We start from the raw sequence: 18,297 nt of genomic DNA on the forward strand, positions 1-18,297 counted from the left end.
AAGACAGCTGGGAACGGCCTTAGAAATGTAAAATGGAGACGCAGGGAAAGGCAGAGGTACCTGTGCAGTCTGTGGAGTTTGGACATGCAACAAACCGTGTCAGCGTTGTGTTCTCTTTTTTTCCTAGGGAGAAAAACGGTAAATTCTCTGAATGGAGTGGCTAATATGTGTACGCACCATGGGGAAGAGTAGAACTTAGCAGTAGGGTAAATCCTAATATCACTCTTCTATCAATATGAATTTAAACTTGCTTAAAATAATAGATAAAGTGTTCTTGTATTCAGATTGTAATGGTTATTATGCAGTTGTCTGCAGCTCCCTGCTAGCTGTATTGCTGTATGGGCATCTCTCTCTATGTGCAGTAACTGTAATCCCTAACAAAGAGTTTTGGGCAATTACACACACAGACACTTTCCCCTTAGCTGCACTTTAACCATTATAATGGGAATCCTTAGCAAGACATAGTGTCACAAGAGCTGGTGTGACAAATAAAATTCTGATCCAAAATCCACTTTCTCTGTACATATACACTTTATATTCACAGGTGTGTGCAGAACAGAAATGTACACGTGTACACAGATGGAAAGTTAATATACACTGAAACCTCACAGCCTGGCCACATGTAGGGCTGCACATGCCAAAATGTCTAAGTCCCACACAGATGCAAATATGACAGTATAAGCAAAGAAACTTTTTTGAATCTCCCTACGTGGCTCCACTTTAGAAAGCCAGCTTCATTTGTAATCAATTTTCAAGTTTCTTTTCAATGGGATATTCTTAGTCCTCTCATAGCCAATGAGAAACGTTTTTTTTCTCATCGGTTGGAATATAAAATTGTATACATTAAAAAGAAAAGGAAAAGCAAAATCAGACCATTTTAACTGAGCATGTGATGGACTGTGTGCGCATATGTGCATGATTGTGCCCAAGTGTGCTTGCATACATGTTTGTGTGCAAAAAGTCTCAAAATTACCAGCACAAGTAATGTGGGTCTCTTCTCCCCGGTCATGACATGAGTGAGGGTCCCATGGCTTTGATGGACACTCCCACAGGGAGCTGTGCTGCTCACGGCACTGAACACGGTCGAGCCACGTGGGGCCAGAACCTTGTCCATATAAATAGTCTTCTGCAAATTCTCCTCCATTCCCGCAGCCCAGCTGCTTGCATACTATGTCCACAGTGGCTTGAGCCATCGAACTGGAGCAAACACTCCCCCACGTCCCATTGTAGAAAACCTCCAGACGACCGGAACAATCATCACCATTCACCAGCCTCAGATCCATGAACTCTAGAAGGAAATGCACAGGAAATGAAGAGAGATGTGAAGAGTAAAACCCTGGAGATGACTAATATTCCTGTATGCTTCTGTACACAGGTGCCACAGAAGATGACTCCAAAGGTCAGTGACTCTTCTAGGCACTGCAGGGCCGTTACTAAAACCTGACAAGGAATGATGAACTATGAACATCACATTTCCCAAAATTTACAACCAGTTATAGATGAGCTAGAGACAGCATTGACTGCCCACTCTAACACTAGGGAAGGCCAAAGATTTCTCCAGTACTCTCAGGTGGCAACTGATGAGTATCAGGATAAATATGGCCAGGCAGATAGTATGATGACCCTGGTACGTTAGTCAGAGAAACAAAAAGGAAAGAGATGTGACCCAGCATTGCCAAGATCCTGTCCTTTCTCCTGGAACTATTTGCCACATCCACAGTTAAACATGCGGATCCTCAGATCAGCCTCCTCAGTCATGTCTAGATTCACGAATGGCCGTTTTTGTAGATGATACTCGGGATGTCTTAGCTGTATTTAGAACAAGGGTGTCCACGTGTTCAGGCAGGGCAACTTGGGATAAGTGCAATCTTATCAGAATCGAGATAGTACCTTTTGCAGGAAGAGTATCTCCAGGTCAAATTAAGTAGTGTGTGCTCTTCTGTTATCTGATTGCTCCATTGATATAATACAATCTGCAGCTTCTGGCCTGGGACTGCTGCTGGTCACTGTAACAGGATGGTTGCCCCAGGGGCAGCCATGGCACCCCGTCTTCTCTGTTCCTGTTCTGCCCTGACAATTGTTACCTTCCCTCTATTCTCCAATATGCCATGCCTTGATTTTCTTATTAAAGTTTGGAAAGTAAGGCTGGCCCCAGAGCCTTAGAGGAAAGTTCACTATGGCCTCCTGCAGACAGATCTCTACAGATTCTGTTAGACTGACTTTGGTCCTCACCCTTCATTGGCCCTCCCAGCCCGTACTTGTCCCCCAGGAAACTTATTGCCTTATTCGCTAATCACAGCCTCTGAACCTCCCCTACAGGCATCCCCATGCCTCTTAGGTGTTTCCAATCGTTACAAAAATGGGCACTTAGCCCAAGCCACCAGGCCGCCTTAGACCTCCGCCCCTTATTGGAGTCTCAGCCTTCCTGGCTTCTGCTGCTCTGCCTTGGCTGGTCCCTTTGCCTTAGCCCCACTGCACTGGGTCTAGCATTTCAGGTTCCAGCCCTTGTTTAGCCACTTGGACTCTTAACTCCATCCATCACCTTCTAGATTGCCTATTATAATCGAAAGAAAACATGTCCTAAGTCTTTCAAATGACAAGGCCCTATGTCCTGGAAAACTGTCATCCTTGTATTGATGGACTGCTGACACTATGTAAGCAAGGAGGAGACAGACAGAGACAGCCAGGGACAGTGCCCAGCATTCTCAGCTCTCCCCGAAAATGTGAGCCCCCTCCCTTAAATCCTTGGTACCTAGGCCCACAAGAGCAGTCACACAACAAACCTGAGCAGAGCACTCCTGCATCCTCCTTGTGTCTGCAGTCGTGCTGCCCCCAGCCCCTGGAAGGGCACTCCCAGAGCTCGGATTCATTTCCAGAGCAGTTGACATCATCCAGCCAGATCTGTCCTGAGCCTTCTCCATAATGAGCGGAGGCAGCTACATCAACGGCATGTCCACATCCCAGCTGTTTGCAAACCACGTTGGAGTCAGACAAGTTCCAGGAATCATCACACACTGTCCCCCAGGTGCCCTGGTAGTAAATCTCCACTCTCCCAGCACAGCGACCCATCGCATTTACCAGTCTGAGCTGCCTGCTTCCTGCAGGGAGAAAGCCCAGCTCTTAATGGTGAAGGGGTGATGGTAACTGAAAGCTTTCCTGCAAATCAATATTCATGCTTCATCGGCTGAAACACTAAAATGCTTCAAGATTTGTTTTGAACGAGAATAACAGAAACATTGCAAGAAGTCTACAGACTAAGGAAATAATGGAAACTTTCTTGAGGAGCCATTGATTCCAGTCATGTAAGGAAAGGACCTACTCCTGAATGTCTTCCTTAGCATAGTAGTCTTGGTGCAACATATATTTGGCTAGAATTAGTCAAGTGGTTAGGGATTTAATGAACCTCTGTTCTTTGAAAACCTGAGTACTTTCAAATGGTTTTATTTGAGAATTACCAAATATGTCCTGTGAATTTATTATTAGCAAGGTAATTTACTTCCCCCCCGCCCCAACCAAAAAAAAAAGAAAAAAAAAAAAAAGAACATAACAAACCAAAAACACAAACACAAAACCCCAAGCCCCAGTAGCTACACCACCATGATATTCATTTGAATTGATGAACAATTTCTGAGAAAAGAGCATTAGGGAGAACAGATGTGCCAGCCATATTGGGCCTGGTTACATGTTGCACTTTGAGCTTCTCAAGTGGTGTTGGGTGTTAGTGAGATTGGAGGAGTCACGCTATACGGCTGAAAACCTTTGTCTGCTCCCCACATCTGCACAGCTGTGACTTGCCATGAAAGGGCTGGTAAGCAGGGGCCCAACTAGGAGCTACAGTTGTGAGCTACCACTAGAGAGCCAGTGAGCAAGGGCAGGCAAGCTTCTTTGGGTAAATCCCATATCTTTAATTAAATCAACCCAAATAGTTAGAAGCATTCCTTTTAGCAAGCTTTCGGGCACAAGCACCCTTTGTCAGGCTGAGGAAGCATTTGCAGATGGCCTGTGCTCTTCCTGAACAGAGTGGTAAAGCAGCCAGAGGTATGCAAGAAAGCCAGTCAGTTAAAACGGGTGGGGGGCCAGGTCTTTCAAGACAAAAGCTTAATGGGCACTTTAGTTAGGGAGGGTCTGAGATCCGCTTTTATTACAATGTCCACAGTCTCATGCATCAGTGCTTCCATGCTTCAAAGCGGTGGCCGGGGCACAGTGTGGGGGGAGTGGGCAGGGCGGATCCAGGCCCTGGATGGTCACATTCCTCTTGCCCAGGGAGAGCATGTCTGTAGGATTTTCAGGGGAAGTTACCTGAACAAACAACACCAACATCCTCAGTGATTCCTGCCTGCTCGGTCTCAGACAGGTTGGTGTTGCAGAGTGTCAGATTGGATTCGTGTCCTGCACATCGCACACCTCTAAGCCCCACAGGGCCCGTCCCTTGATCAGACTTTGGCAGGTTGTAGGCGCTCTCAGCAACTCCGCATTGCAGCTGCCTGCACACCACGCTGGCATCCTTCATGTCCCACTGATAATCCAGGACTCTGCCCCACATACCGCCGAGGGAAATCTCTACTCTGCCATCACACCGGCTCTCTCCTGTCAGCAGTCTGAGGGATTCAGATTGGCCTGGGTCCAGCAAAGGAGGGGAATGAATGGAATAAACTGTTATACATCAGGAACGTTACTGCCCATGATGGGGTCTGTGGGGGCATCTACAAGAGACGTTTACTATGGAGCTGCCTAATTAGGTCCGCAGTAAAATATCCACATCTACATGTGCAGCCTCATTAGTCTGCAGGAAACTAATAAATGTTGCCATAATTTAGTAAATGTAAATATAAGTACTAACATACAGTGATGTTATTTAGTGTGCTGCAACACATGTGGAGATGCTGATGGGGCTAGCAGGGCCAATAGGGTGCTTCAGTGTAGGGGCTGCTTGCTGGCCCCTCTGCAGCATGTTTTGCTAGGACAAAGCGGTTCTGGGCCGTCAGGCTGACTTCACCACCACCCCAGGTCCCCTGCCAGCAGGGGCTACTCCAAGCCAGCTCGATATGCTGTAGTTCTGAGAGCACGTGGAAATGTGGCACCCAGGAGTAATAGCCTCAATAACATATGGTAAGAGTAGTGACACTGGGTGTGCTGCTCTGATACAAGGCTGTTCTTCTGCCACTGGGGCATTATGTGAACCAGTAACTAGGCTGTTCCTAGAGTACTAGAGCACTCTGCCACAATCAAGACCTATCCTGTAACATCTGAAGACACCAAGGCCACCTTGACACCTCCAGCTTCTAAAGAGGAAGACTAGGGAAGGGTCTGAAGCAACCACCCCAGAGCACAAGTGTCTCATACTATGGATCCCTAATCCAATGCACTAGGTTAGGTTGGGGGAAGTGTCTGAATATAAGGGGCAATGATCCAAGCTCCTCCTGCAGTGCACTACCTCAGGCATGGGAGGGGACTGGAAACTATTGGTCGGAAGATTCTTACATGAGAAATCCCTGTGACTTGGACCCAAACTTTCATTTAGGCAAGAGCAACACAGCTAGTATTTTCCTGAATAATCCTTGAGTTAGGGTCCAGCTCACCCTCCTTTGCTCAGCCCAGAGGTTCCCCTTCCCTGTAGGGCCAACACCCCAAGGGGCAGGTGAAACACCCTTTATTGCTCCTGAACTTACCTGAGCAAATCACACCAGCATCATGGTCATGCGAGCACTGAGAGGCCCCCAGGGCAGTAACAGGGCAAAACCCCAAATGAGTTTCAGTTCCCTTACAGTGAAATGTGTCACCCCAGACAGGGCCAGTTCCTTTCCCAAAATGCCCTGCTCCTGGAGTGGACACAGCAACTCCGCAGTCGAGCTGATGGCAAAGAACGTGGGCATCAGATAAATCCCAGCGCGAGTCACAGAGGGTGCCCCAGGCACCGAGCACCAGGACCTCCACTCTCCCTGAACACATGGAGGTGCCGTTCACCAACCTGAACCCTGGGGAGAAGGGAGAGGGCATTTAAGAGAAGGGATAAATAGCCAATGGGCCACTCTAAATCAAGCAGATAAAAAAGTTGGAGGGATGTTGATTTCTCTCTCCTGGTCTTCGATTGTTTAGATTTACCAGGAGCTGATCCTAGTCATTATTCCCTACAGAGTGATGATGTGGGCAAGCGACCCATGTAGCCCCCTGTAAAAGGAGGTGTGCTTTTGCAATGCTGCAGCTGCTAAACTGTACCTGCCCATGAGCCAGCAATTACCCTATGGTATTTTGAAGCCTGATGAGAGACATCTTAGACCACAGTGGAAGAAGTGTGAACTGTCACCAGTTACCTTTTGCTTATCATCAGGTAACTGTGTACAAACAAGAAATGTCTGGGAAGCAGCTCACACCTAGTGACACCCCTCCCCCCCCCCCCATTTTCCTACAAGGAAGTTACTTGATTTTATAGCTTTTTAGTGATGCACCCTCATCTAGAACACACATCCATAGAGTTTTAGACATGATGTTGAACACTTACGTGAGCATATGACACAAACTTCATTTCCATGTGAACATGATTGATCTACATATGGTGGCCTGGGGCAATAAAAAAGATGAGACTCATTCCCTACACACTGGAACTCTTCAGTCCAAATGGGCCCTCGTCCTTCTCTGAAGCGAGCTCCTCCTGGGGTGGATACAGCTGTTCCGCACTGTAACTGATTGCAGAGGACACTGGCAGCCTTGAGATCAAAGTGAGAATCACAGATGCTTCCCCAGGTGTCTCCCCGTTTTATCTCCACACGTCTTATGCAGGTCCCATTCTCTCCAACCAGACGGGCTTCAACATGACCTAGAATGTCAGCAAAGGCAGGTGTTTTCAAGGGGTCTGGGTACCGCTGGGTAAGAGCTGGGTACTGTTCCCCTAGAGGACATTTGGTAAAAGCTCATTGTCAAGGTGTCAATGAGGCAGACCAGCTTGGGCAAAAGGCTGTCAGGAACTCTTGCAGCAAACCCCAAGTAATTAAATTTGCCCCAGCTTAGGAGCAGCAAACATCCTGACTGGCTGCTGGGAGCATTACCTATCAACACAGCACCAGCTGCGGGTGTGGATCTTCAGGCAAGTTAGCAGTCCTGCACCTCCTAGTTCCCAACTCTTGTTTTCAGCTTTTTTCTGGACTTCTGATTTGGATTTCCTGATGGCTCTGGTTCCTTGCTTCTAACTTTGGTTTGGGTCTGGTTTGCAACTTTGCCCTGTGGATGGCCCTGTGGATTGGTACTTGGCAACTGACCCCCACATCCTAAGCCTGGACTCTGCTTCTGGACCTCCCTCTGCCTTTGGTATATGGCTTCTGCCTCTTGACCAGAGCCCAGGCCCTATTTTCTCTTGCTGGCCTGGTCATTGTACAAGACTATCTACAAATGTTCCATGACACCCATCCTGATTCACAGTGAAGTGACTGGAGTAATTAGAAATAAAAAGACCATATATAATAAAGAAAGGGAATAGTAGCAATCTATATAAACCAGAGACTCTGTGGTATAGAAAGCTAATAAGGGATGACAGGTGCAAATTAGATAGGTCTCCCAGGAGTTTGGGGTATGGGGGCTCTAGTCCTGGAACTGCAAACTGTAGCCAAAGTCAAAACAGGCCAGAATCAGAAGCCAGAGCTGGAAATAAGTTAAGCCAAGGGTTAAATGATCATAAACCAAAAGCCAGAACTAAAGTGTGAACCAGAATCAAGAGCAGAAAATGAGAATGAGGGGGTGCCAGAGGTACTACCAGGACCAGAGGTTGGAGGTTGAGCCAGGAGTCAAATCCAGAGATTCAGAAAGGAAAAGCACAGAGGGGAAAGAATAAGATCTTTTGCCTATGCCCAGACAAAGTAATTATGGACTGGTCCTGGCTTTTAAGGGAAGGAGCAGGTGAGGCCTGTTGTCTGTGGCTTCAGGGGGCAGACTGCCCTGACTGCTTCACTCAGCCCAGCTGGGACCAGGGTGCTGCTCTAGGCTTGTTGCAGCAGATACCTGTTCAGCAGATGAACTGAGCTGCCTCGCTGATTGAAGCTGACTAGATCTGGGACTCTGCATTGGCCTCATGACAAGAAACAAGGGAAATCCTTCCAGGGATAGCATCCCAAGTCAGGTCAAAGGTCTACCTGAACCCTGTAGCTCTGTGGAGCTTGTGTGGCTGCTTTCTGTAGACAACAGCATGTTAGGGTAGCTTGTTACGTTTAATGCTTTGAAGTTGCACCTGCTTATAGTCTTGTTTAGATTTAGCCTTATTTAATCATTGCTTAAGTTTTTCCTTATTAACTTCTTATTTATTTATTAGCTGGCTTTGAGTTGCTTTTGTAGAGCTCATAGGTGCTCATTGTATTATATCTTTTCTTTTTTATCATTGTATGGAGCTCTTTTAACATAACACAGCAATGGCATTTTTATCAGCTCCAATTAACTGAATTTGGCACTAAGCAGCTGAATTAGGGGGCTGAAAGGATTGGATATATTAATGAAAGGTGATGAGGGAGACCAATGAACAATGCCCAAACTAAGACACTGGACAAAGGCAAAATTAAGAGGTGTGCTTGTGATAGGTCTGTTACACAAAAGAATATGCTGATGGGATAAAAGATGAATGGTATGCTGACTGCAGAAAGACCAACCTGAAAGCAGGGTCAAGGGAGTGAAGTTGAAGAAAGTCATAAAAAGCGGGGAGCAAGAAAGTTAGTCATCATCATCAATTCAGATTTCAACACTTGTCCGGACTGTGCCAGCCCATGACATTTGCTTCTAGGAACTGAGTGGCTGTCTTTTCTGTTGAGCAAAGTAATATCTGGGATTCGGTGAGATTATTGTACTGAATATTTGTCTCTCTCTGAATATAGAAATTACTAAGATAATACTTATTGTTTTAATACAGTTAGACTCTTTGATTTGAAGACACTGAGCTGTCTGAATTCGTATTTCATGTTCTATTTAAGGGTTACTTGTGCTTTAATTATCCTTAAGTGCTATCTGGGAGACAGTGTTTCTAAGAAGCACATAAGGGAGTATTAGGGCTGCCTTTGACTCCTGCAGACTGAAGACCTGGCTTCTATCACCGCTTGGTCAGCTGGCAGTGGGCAGTGTCTTCATAGATTAATAGATTTCATAGACATTAGGGCTGGAAGGGACCTCGGAAGATCGAGTCCAGCCCCCTGCCCAAAGGGCAGGAAGTCAGCTGGGGTCATAGGATCCCAGCAAGATAAGCATCCAGTTTGCTCTTGAAGGTGTTCAATGTAGGTGCTTGAACCACCTCCAGTGGCAGGCTGTTCCAGACCTTGGGGGCTTGGACAGTAAAGAAATTCTTCCTTATGTCCAGCCTGAAACGCTCTTGTAGTAATTTATGACCATTCGACCTACTCGCCATCCCTTGGGGCGCTCTGGTGAACAAACGTTCCCCCAGATACTGGTGGTCACCCTTGATAAACTTATAGGTGGCCATCAGATCACCCCTGAGCCTGCGCTTTTCCAGGCTAAAGAGCCCCAGGGCTCTCAGCCTGTCATCGTAGGGCCTGCTTCCCTGACCTCTGATCATGCGCGTGGCTCTTCTCTGGACTCTCTCAAGCTTCTCCACATCCTTTTTGAATTGTGGACCCAAAACTGGACGCAGTACTCCAGCTGCGGCCTCACTAAGGCCGAGTACAAGGGGAGAATGACATCCCGGGATTTGCTTGAGAAGCATCTATGGATGCAAGCCAGCATTTTGGTCCCTTTACTAGCCGCAGCATCACACTGCAGGCTCATGTTCATCTTGTGGTCAATGATGACTCCCAAGTCTCTTTCTTCCTTAGTGCTAGCCAAAATAACACTGCCAAGCCTATAAGGATGCTGCGGGTTTTCTTCCCAAGGTGGAGAATCTTGCATTTATCGGCTTTGAACACCATCAGATTCTCATCCGCCCACTTGCTGAGCATGTCCAGGTCAGCCTGGATCACCCGCCTGTCTTCTGGTGTGGATGCTTTGCCCCAAAGTTTGGTGTCATCGGCGAACTTGGCCAGTCCGCTTCTGACTCCAGTGTCCACATCATTAATGAAGATGTTGAACAGTATGGGTCCAAGGACAGAGCCTTGGGGGACCCCACTGGTCACAGGACACCATGATGAGTGACTTCCATCAATTACTACCCTCTGGGTCTGACCCCGGAGCCAATTTTCAGCCAGTGGATCGTGGAGGACCCAAGGCGACAATTGGCCATTTTCTCCAAGAGGCGATCATGGGAAACCAGATCGAAGGCTTTTTTGAATTCAAGATATATGACATCCATCTCTTCTCCCTTGTCCAGGTGATAGGTCACCTGGTCGTAGAAGGAAATGAGATTGGTCAAGCAAGACCTACCCGCAACAAACCCGTGCTGGCTATCCCTTAAGGTGTTGGTGTCGGCCAGTCCATTAAGGATGGCCTCTTTAATAAACTTTTCTAAGATCTTCCCCGGGATAGAAGTCAGGCTAATGGGCCTATAGTTAGCCAGATCCACTTTCCTCCCTTTCTTGAAGATAGGCACCACATTGGCCTTCTTCCAGTCTTCGGGCACTACACCTGAGCGCCAAGAATTTTCAAAGATCTGTGCTAGAAGCTGGGCTATGATGCTCGCCAGCTCCTTGAGTACCCTGGGGTGAAGATTGACCCTGGATACGGTTCGATGTGTGTGCTGTCCAGTGCTCCCACGCAGTTTGGGAAGCCCCTCTCCTTGAATCCTTCCACCACGTCCCCAGGGTAACTGAGGCAGATTAATTTGTTTACTGCCAGCTCCTGAAGCAGCATGCTGACCTCTCTTATTGCCACCCCTGCTGTGCAGGAGCCATGTCAAACTGATTTGCCACCTGGCACCGACTTGCTGGGGTGGCCAGTTTCATAACAGCCATGGCAACACGCTTTTCTGGGGCAATTGGTTTCCGCATGACATTAGTCTGGTGCTCAACATGCAGTGATAGCACACGAACTATGTGGTAGAAGGTGTCCCTGCTCATGTAGAACGTCTCCAGCCACTGCTGATCTACCCAGGTCAGCATAACAATGTGTGCCCACCAGTCAGAGCTGCTTTCATGTGCCCAGATCTGGTGATTCTTGCCATTAAGTATTTCTACAACGTCACTATATTCTCAAGACTCCTAAATACATCTTCTTCAAAAGACAGCTAATCTCTTTAACAATTTCTTTGCCTCCATTTTTCTGAGCAGGGACCAGGTCATCCCCCCCCCCCCCCCGCCACTGGGATCCGTGATGGTCCCAGGGGAGGGGCAGCCAGGCCCAGGGTCAGTGAGGACCTAGTCACGGAACTTCTTGTGGGACTAGATGTGCTTAAATCAGCAGGTCTTGATGATCTCCACCCCAGAGTGCTGAAGGAATTAGCAGAGGTCATTGCAGGACCCCTGGCATGGCTTTATGAGCACTCATGGTGCTCTGGCCAGGTACCAGAGGACTGGAAAAGGGCCAATGTGGTCCCCATTTTCAAAAAAGGGAAGAAGGAGGACCTGGGAAACTATAGGCCAGTTAGTCTTAGATATGTGAAAGTGTGCAGGGCCAGTACTGTCACGGCCTACTTGCTTGATGGGCTACAGTAACAAGGACCTCTAAGACACTTGTGGGAGCACTGTGGGAACCCTGGGTTGTTCAAAACATTCAATGCATGGTAGAAAGACCTCAGGGAAAGTCAGGAAAAGTTGCAGGTTATTGCCCAAGCTAGGGCTGGCTTCAGATTACTGAAGCTGTGAGTACAGTACATTTACTAACAGAAAATGGTTTCAGTAAAAAAAAAAAAAAAAAAAAAAGAAATTAATTAACTTGATTCAGTCCTCAAGGAAATAATCTGCCTGATCTGTAGGCAGAAAAAATTTGATCCATTCCCCATGCTGTGGAAAGGCATTCATTACACCAGGAAGCTAGCAACCAAATTGAAAATGACCTGGATTTCCCAGGGAATCCAAGTGGCACCTGGTGGACAAATCATGTCAGAACGGGGGAAATGGTGATTTCAGCTGTGTGCAAGAATGCAGGTGACAAAAGTATCATAATAAAATTAAACCTGGTGGAACAGTTAGCCACGGTAAAACTAAAACGTGTTGGAGGTGGTCTAACTTGCCATGATAAATTGAAACCTACCACAATTAAAAAAAAAAAATATCAACATGCATTTTCACACGCAGCTAACCTAGTGAAACGGCAATTTTCGGTGCCTTTTCATAACACGCATCTAAACAACACACATCGTGTAAAAGGGCCCAGGGAGCTGGGCCAGGGGTCTCCTTGCCTTTTGAATGCCTGGCAGGTGATGCTGAGCATTGTCCTTGCTGAGTGATTCACAGCACCTGTGCCTGCATAGACTCCTGCTGCCCCGGTCAGCCCCAGCCCCTCCATCCTCCCACCCTCCTCTCATCACTAGGGATCCTGGTTTTCTCTGATAAAATCATCCCCAATTTTTGGATTAAAAAAAAAAAAGTAACCCAAAACCCACATTTTCCTGTGATTAAAATAAAACACCACTAATATGTATATATAGAGAGAGATACATAGTGGTCTTTCATTTTGATCACAGGAAAATGTAGATTTTGGGATACTTTTCTTAATCCAGAAATTGGGAATTTTATTTTTTAAACACAGAGAAGCAGGATCCCTGCTCGTCACACAGCCTGAGCAAATAGGCCCCAACCTATTCCTGGAAAACTCCTCCTAACCTCTCACCCCTACCAATGAAGCAGGGAAGGAGTACCACTTCTGTCTGCCTAGGCCAGGGATGGGCAATTATTTTGGCTGAAGGGACACTTCAGGAGTTTTGGTTCACTTTTGAAGGATGGAGGGTGACGGAGGGTAAGCGGGGAGGGCAGCGGGGATATGACCGAGCACTCATGGCACAGTGGGGCGGAGTGCATGGCAGGAAGTTACCAATTTATCCTATTTGTGCCAGGGCCCACCTGCCCTGCACCCACGTGCGTCTGAAGCAGCATGTCCAGATCGAAGTGCTGGCTTCTTTAGGCTTTCTGAAGTGGTTCAGACCTTCCAAACTACTTTGGAAAAGCTTCAGAGCTGCTTGAGAGGTCCACTGGGGCTACCACCCCTGCAACTTTCATTCAAATCAGACAACAGGCCAAAAAGTTATAGATATTTCATTGATTCCCCATTATACCCTATGGACGAATCTCGAAGGGGGTTCCGAAGCTTGGAGCCACTTGGGCCAGATCAAAGCAGGATCCCGGTCCGGAGCTCCAGATCGGATCGCTGGCATCCGAAGTGGCTGGATCCGAAGCCGGATCGAATAGCTGCCTACTCGCACAGGCCTAACAGGCATCTCAATAGTGAATTCTCCATGATTACTCTACAGAAGACTCTGATTAGGCTTCGTTTGGCAGCCGACACCCTCAACATTAAGTTGCAAGATTCAGGGTACAGGCCCAATGTCATGAAAGCCATAGGACTGCACGATGTGTGGGTGGTCTGTGGTTGGTGCAATGTCAACTCTGATCCATTCCCAAGTGACTGATGTGAAACTACATTTGACAGCGTGCATCATGTCGGGATATCTTTGATTGACCCCTCTACTGTGGCTCCCAACCCTCAGCAACATTATTCCCCCTCATATCTGATGGAAAATTGCAACTAACAAGCTACTGAAGAAGATCTATGCCAATCCAAGCCTGCTGCTGTACAACAATCTCTTATATCCACCTGCTGCATGTCTACCATCACAACACCCACTGTGGTCCAAACTGCTGCACCAGGACCACACAGTGGAGACCCTCCGGTGTGAGGAATGGAGGTTGACATCACCACCAAATAAGCTCCTTGTCACAGATCCTACAGTCTGCCCACCTGGCTTCAACCTGCCATGCTGTCATTGGCCCTTGCTGAATAGGTCCCAGACAGAGTGAAGTCTGTGTGCAGCCAATCTTCACTGCTGAGGTCTTCATGGCCATTCAGATTGTAGCTGTGACAAAACACACACCATCTCGCATGTAGTCATTGACTGCCCACTAACTAAGTTCAATGGTGGACTAGAGGAACTGGACATGGCCACTGAGGACGCTATCACATGACCTGGAGATTATGCATATTCTGATTCACTGACTCTACAAAAGTGTGAATTATGTTGTCTGAAAAGGAATACTTAATCTAAGAAATAAAACATTGCTTTATGGAAGCCAAATGACAAAATTACAAAGTTACAATTGTGCTACAAATGGTGATATTTATGAACATAAAAATGACATAAAAATGATAAACCAAAACACAGCTTAGTATTACTTACAAATAGGTAAGTAATTCACTGTATCAGTAAATTTCAGGAAAACTTTCAGTAAAATACAGGAAAATATCTGTTGGATGTCATCTCATAAGCACCCAAAACTGTTCCTTCTTTTGGGATAGGTTTCCAACTTAGGGATGGGGCCAGAAGAAGGTGCCATGAAGAAATATTCCTTTCCATACACCACCCCAAATTCAGTAGGAAATATGGAAATTACCTGGTGCCCTGCCTTGCCCAGAGCATGGTGGTTAGGCACTCTTTGTAAAGTGTGTTCAGCCCCTGCCTGGATGAAGGGGTCCTGGAAGCCAGCACCCCATTTTTGCTAGGCAGCAGCTGTTATTACTACTTCACTGGGCAATAGGCAGGCAGTGCCATGACTTTTTTTGTACCGAGCTGCTTAAATGACTTCAGAATCCATAAGTCACTAATCATACTCAGAGAACAACTAGGAAAATCGGGAACAGAATTGGAATTGATGTGCCTGTGAGGCAGAAAGTGGTCACAGCACATTTTGGGTAGGAATAGATACAGAGCTAAATATCTTGGATTAAAGGGTGGGGTCAGATTAAAGTAACTCTGTTCACCCAAGAATCTTAGTGTCGTGCTCTCCTGCTCCTCTCTGGCAATGTCCAGGTCCAAGCATGAGACCAAACCACAGTCGAGTCTTAGCACGTTTCTAGGAATGAGTGGGTATCAGCCCAACGTTAACTGCTCCAGAAAATGCTCTTTGCTCTGGAATCCCCACCTCCTGCCAGCCCACAGACTGAGATCTGGACACACCAGGCATGATATTATAGTCTGTCTTTAGCAACATCTTTGTTTTTTTCTTTAAAAGAGACTGATTTTGAATGTCATCTTCAGCTCTTTATGCTTCAGCTCCACAAGAGCAGTGAACTCACACACCAAACTCAGAGACACTGAAGACCTCCACAAACTCTGTGTTAATACCTGGGAATCAATAAAACCCTGCTGGTGCTAGCCCAGCATGTGCAACAGGCACAGCACAGCAACATGACTTTAATTACTACTGACAATCTATCTAGTCTTTTTTCCAGCATTTGTGAACAGACAGAGGGGTGGTCAGAGAGATGAGGGAGTCAACATTGCAGAAGCCCTTTTGACTTACTTGTGCCTCATTTTTAATCAAGGATTTCTAAGCAACGATGCTCTTAGTCTCACTGAAAACAGCTCCAGACTCACTGTGCTACAGCAACAGGGTATTTAAAGCAATATACACAGACTCCAACTGGGAAAAACTATATTTAATGCAAATGTATAGCCCTTTCCATGCAGGAACACCAAAAGAGAAATAACCAGAGACACAAGTGTACTGTAACATAGCTGCCTTCCTACCCTGAGTTTCAGTGATTCGAGGAATGAAACACCAGCTCTAGTGGAATCAAACTACTTTCCTAGTTCTAGTTTTCTCAGCTCAGTCAGTGAAATAAAGCAGGTACTTACCCAGGCTGGTCTGGATGAAGAGGAGAAGAAGCCAAAGCCACTGAGCTGAGAGATGTCCCTTCACTGCCATCCTACCCCTCATCCCCTGCTGGCGCTGCCCTGCCTTCACCTCACACTGCCAAGGCTCCTCTGTGTCTGACAAACTACGAAGCAGGGGAGGAAATATATAGATTCAGGAGCTGGCACCAGCTGCAGGGAGGAGCCAATAGAAACCACCTTCACCTTTTTAGACATTATCAGAGGGTTTATCTCCAGTGTTTCACAGCCTAAACCTCCAATGAAATGGTGAAATTCAGCCTGTGACCATATATGAGAAACGACCGCGCTTCTGATGTCACATTTGCAGATCACGTAACCACAGTTCAGGGGGTAGGTAGGAGAGAGCAGTGGGGAAATGGCTCTATTTATTGGGATAAGAAATACAGTGACACTGAGCACCAGCCAGTTTGTAAATGTGTATGCACAAACAGAGGTGACAAAAAGGAACCTCTAAAACTCAAACCCACAGGGGACCCTGGATCCAGATGTCTCCATGCCATGAAAAGCTTGGACCTGGGACTTGCTGCAGGGATCAGCCCTGTCAAAAAATAAAAGAAAATTACCTCTATAAAACCAGACAGATGGCCACCCTAATGGTGAGTCTCATTTGGGGTAGATTTCCTCCCCTATTCCTAACCCTTCGTGGACATATACAGAATCCCCCAAAGGAGCAGTCATGACCCCTCACTAGCTCTAGATGAGGGGCAATAAGTGGTGGATGGTCAGAGTCACTTCATATCCCCCTACTTCTTCCTCCCCCTCCAACACCATGGGGGATGGGGTGGGAGCAGAACCACAGCCTCATGCTCTGCAGCTGGCAGGGGGAGGTTCAGACATGGGACAACAGCAACATCTGTGCAGGCAACACTGTCTTGGTGGTGAGGGCCAGCACTGACCTGGCATGGAGTGCAGTGCCACCTCCCATCCAGGGATCTCCTAGGATTTTCCGTGCCTTCATGAAGCCTCTCAGATGGAGCCTCCCAAATGGTGGATGATTGGGGACCTGCCTTTTAGCTTGCATCCAGGAGGCCATCCTTTCCTTGGAAGAACTAAAAAGGCTTCCTGCCCCAAGTGTCCATGATTCTCAGCTCTGGAGGGCAGGCTGAGAGCAGCAGCACCGGGGCACCCAACAGCCAGGAACCAGCAGACACTGTCAGCACAGTCGCCATATAAGCCTGTTAATTAAATACTACTTTGAAACAGATGCAGAGATCTGAATGTAACCGAGGAGCAGGAACAGGAAGCAAACTATGCAGGGTCACGCTGGCAAGCAGGAGCAGAGATAGCCCAGGTGGAGAGGCAGGTTCTTGCTGGCTGAGTGGAGAGAGGCTGAATGCTCAGGTGGTTGGCATGTCTCTGCTCTTCTGTGACATGATAAATTTAGAAGAAACTACATCCAATCTGCCAGGGAGACATCCAGGCATCACCACAATGATCCCTAATGGTTATGGTGACAATCAGGAAATGAGAACTTCAAAATAGCTTAACACTGCTCTTCCACCCCGACTCCCGGCTCATGCAGTATTGAAGAGGACTGTGAGGTCCTGTGACATCAGAGGTGACTGAGGCAGTCACTGCTTACTCCCACAAGGGTATTTGCACTGATGGAAACAAACCATCCAAAGGGGCCGCGGTGTAGGCTGTGGATGTGGTCAATGACTGACAGACCACAGCGAATAGTGTAGACCACAGACTGAGCAAAAGCCTGAGTTATGACTGAGACATGCTTAAGCATATGTACAATCAATCAACAAGATTAGGTTAAATCATAATCAGTAGTCTGGGAAAGTAGAACAAGAAGCTGTTTATCAAGCCAATAATATTAGACTATGAGCAGAATGAGCAACTGCTTTTGAAAAAGTGTGTAACAGGATCTAAAAGTAACAACTGATGTTTTGCCTTGTTATAAAAATCGTGTTGTATGCAGGCCGAATCCTACTGCAATACTGTTTTCACCTGCTGTCAACCGTGGCCACTTCCAAGGGACTTATGCTAAGTTGCAGAGGTGTGGCTAGAGGAGACTAGAAAGCCTGTTCCAGAGTGAATCTTTGCAGACATTAGACGTGGCCTAGTCAGTGAAGTGAAAGAAACAGGACATGGCGAGGAGCATTTTGTGGTGGTGAGGGAAAGAGATAAGACATTCTCCCTCCCAGAACTGTATTTTTCTCAAGAACAGACCCCAGCTAATTGGCATCTTCCAAGTCTACAATAACACTGGTTCTGTCCAGTTCTCCAAGTTTCAGTGAAACAAAGCAATCAGAATGACACCAACCAGAATACTTATCTAAATAACCCACATAGCCATACGGGGTGTTGCAGGCCGCTTGCAAGTGCTGCTACAGGGTACGACTAGGGGCCTACTAGTGCCTACATCCTATGGCCTCTCTCCTAGCCAGTAGCCTCATCCACCATGCCTTTCTGTTGAAATTAGGAGGGGAAGCTATACAGGGGAGGGCAAGGCATGCATTTGGAAAAGAGGGTCCCAAGGCTCCCCCCTCAGCCTCATCCCAATTTTACTCTTGCTGAGCCCTCTGGCCTGGGAGCCACTGTTCAGA

At 47.0% G+C, this 18,297-nt stretch overlaps 1 protein-coding gene across 1 annotated transcript; it reads right to left on the bottom strand.

Moving 5' to 3' along the window:
- Positions 1-19: 19 nt before the first annotated feature.
- LOC132250071 (scavenger receptor cysteine-rich type 1 protein M130-like) lies at positions 20-15,817 on the bottom strand. The gene is made up of 7 exons (XM_059726234.1): positions 15,704-15,817; positions 6,500-6,814; positions 5,670-5,975; positions 4,300-4,617; positions 2,784-3,098; positions 974-1,288; positions 20-123 (listed from the first exon to the last, which is right to left on the bottom strand). The coding sequence occupies exons 1-7, from the start codon at positions 15,783-15,785 to the stop codon at positions 20-22; spliced, it is 1,755 nt and encodes a 584-aa protein (XP_059582217.1). The 5' UTR covers positions 15,786-15,817.
- Positions 15,818-18,297: the final 2,480 nt, after the last annotated feature.

The sequence above is a fragment of the Alligator mississippiensis genome, chromosome 4 (assembly GCF_030867095.1).
Source record: "Alligator mississippiensis isolate rAllMis1 chromosome 4, rAllMis1, whole genome shotgun sequence".
In the NCBI taxonomy this organism is placed as follows: Eukaryota; Metazoa; Chordata; order Crocodylia; family Alligatoridae; genus Alligator; species Alligator mississippiensis.

What these genes read in the sequence shown, in the direction of transcription:
- LOC132250071 (XM_059726234.1), bottom strand. Translation starts at nt 15,785, where the DNA reads ATGAGGGGTAGGATGGCAGTGAAGGGACATCTCTCAGCTCAGTGGCTT. An exon ending in AGTTTGTGTCATATGCTCAC is followed by an intron (nt 5,976 to 6,499) that starts GTAAGTGTTCAA and finishes CCTTCTCCCCAG; the next exon opens with GGTTCAGGTTGGTGAACGGC. An exon ending in GACCCACATTACTTGTGCTG is followed by an intron (nt 124 to 973) that starts GTAATTTTGAGA and finishes TTTTCTCCCTAG; the next exon opens with GAAAAAAAGAGAACACAACG.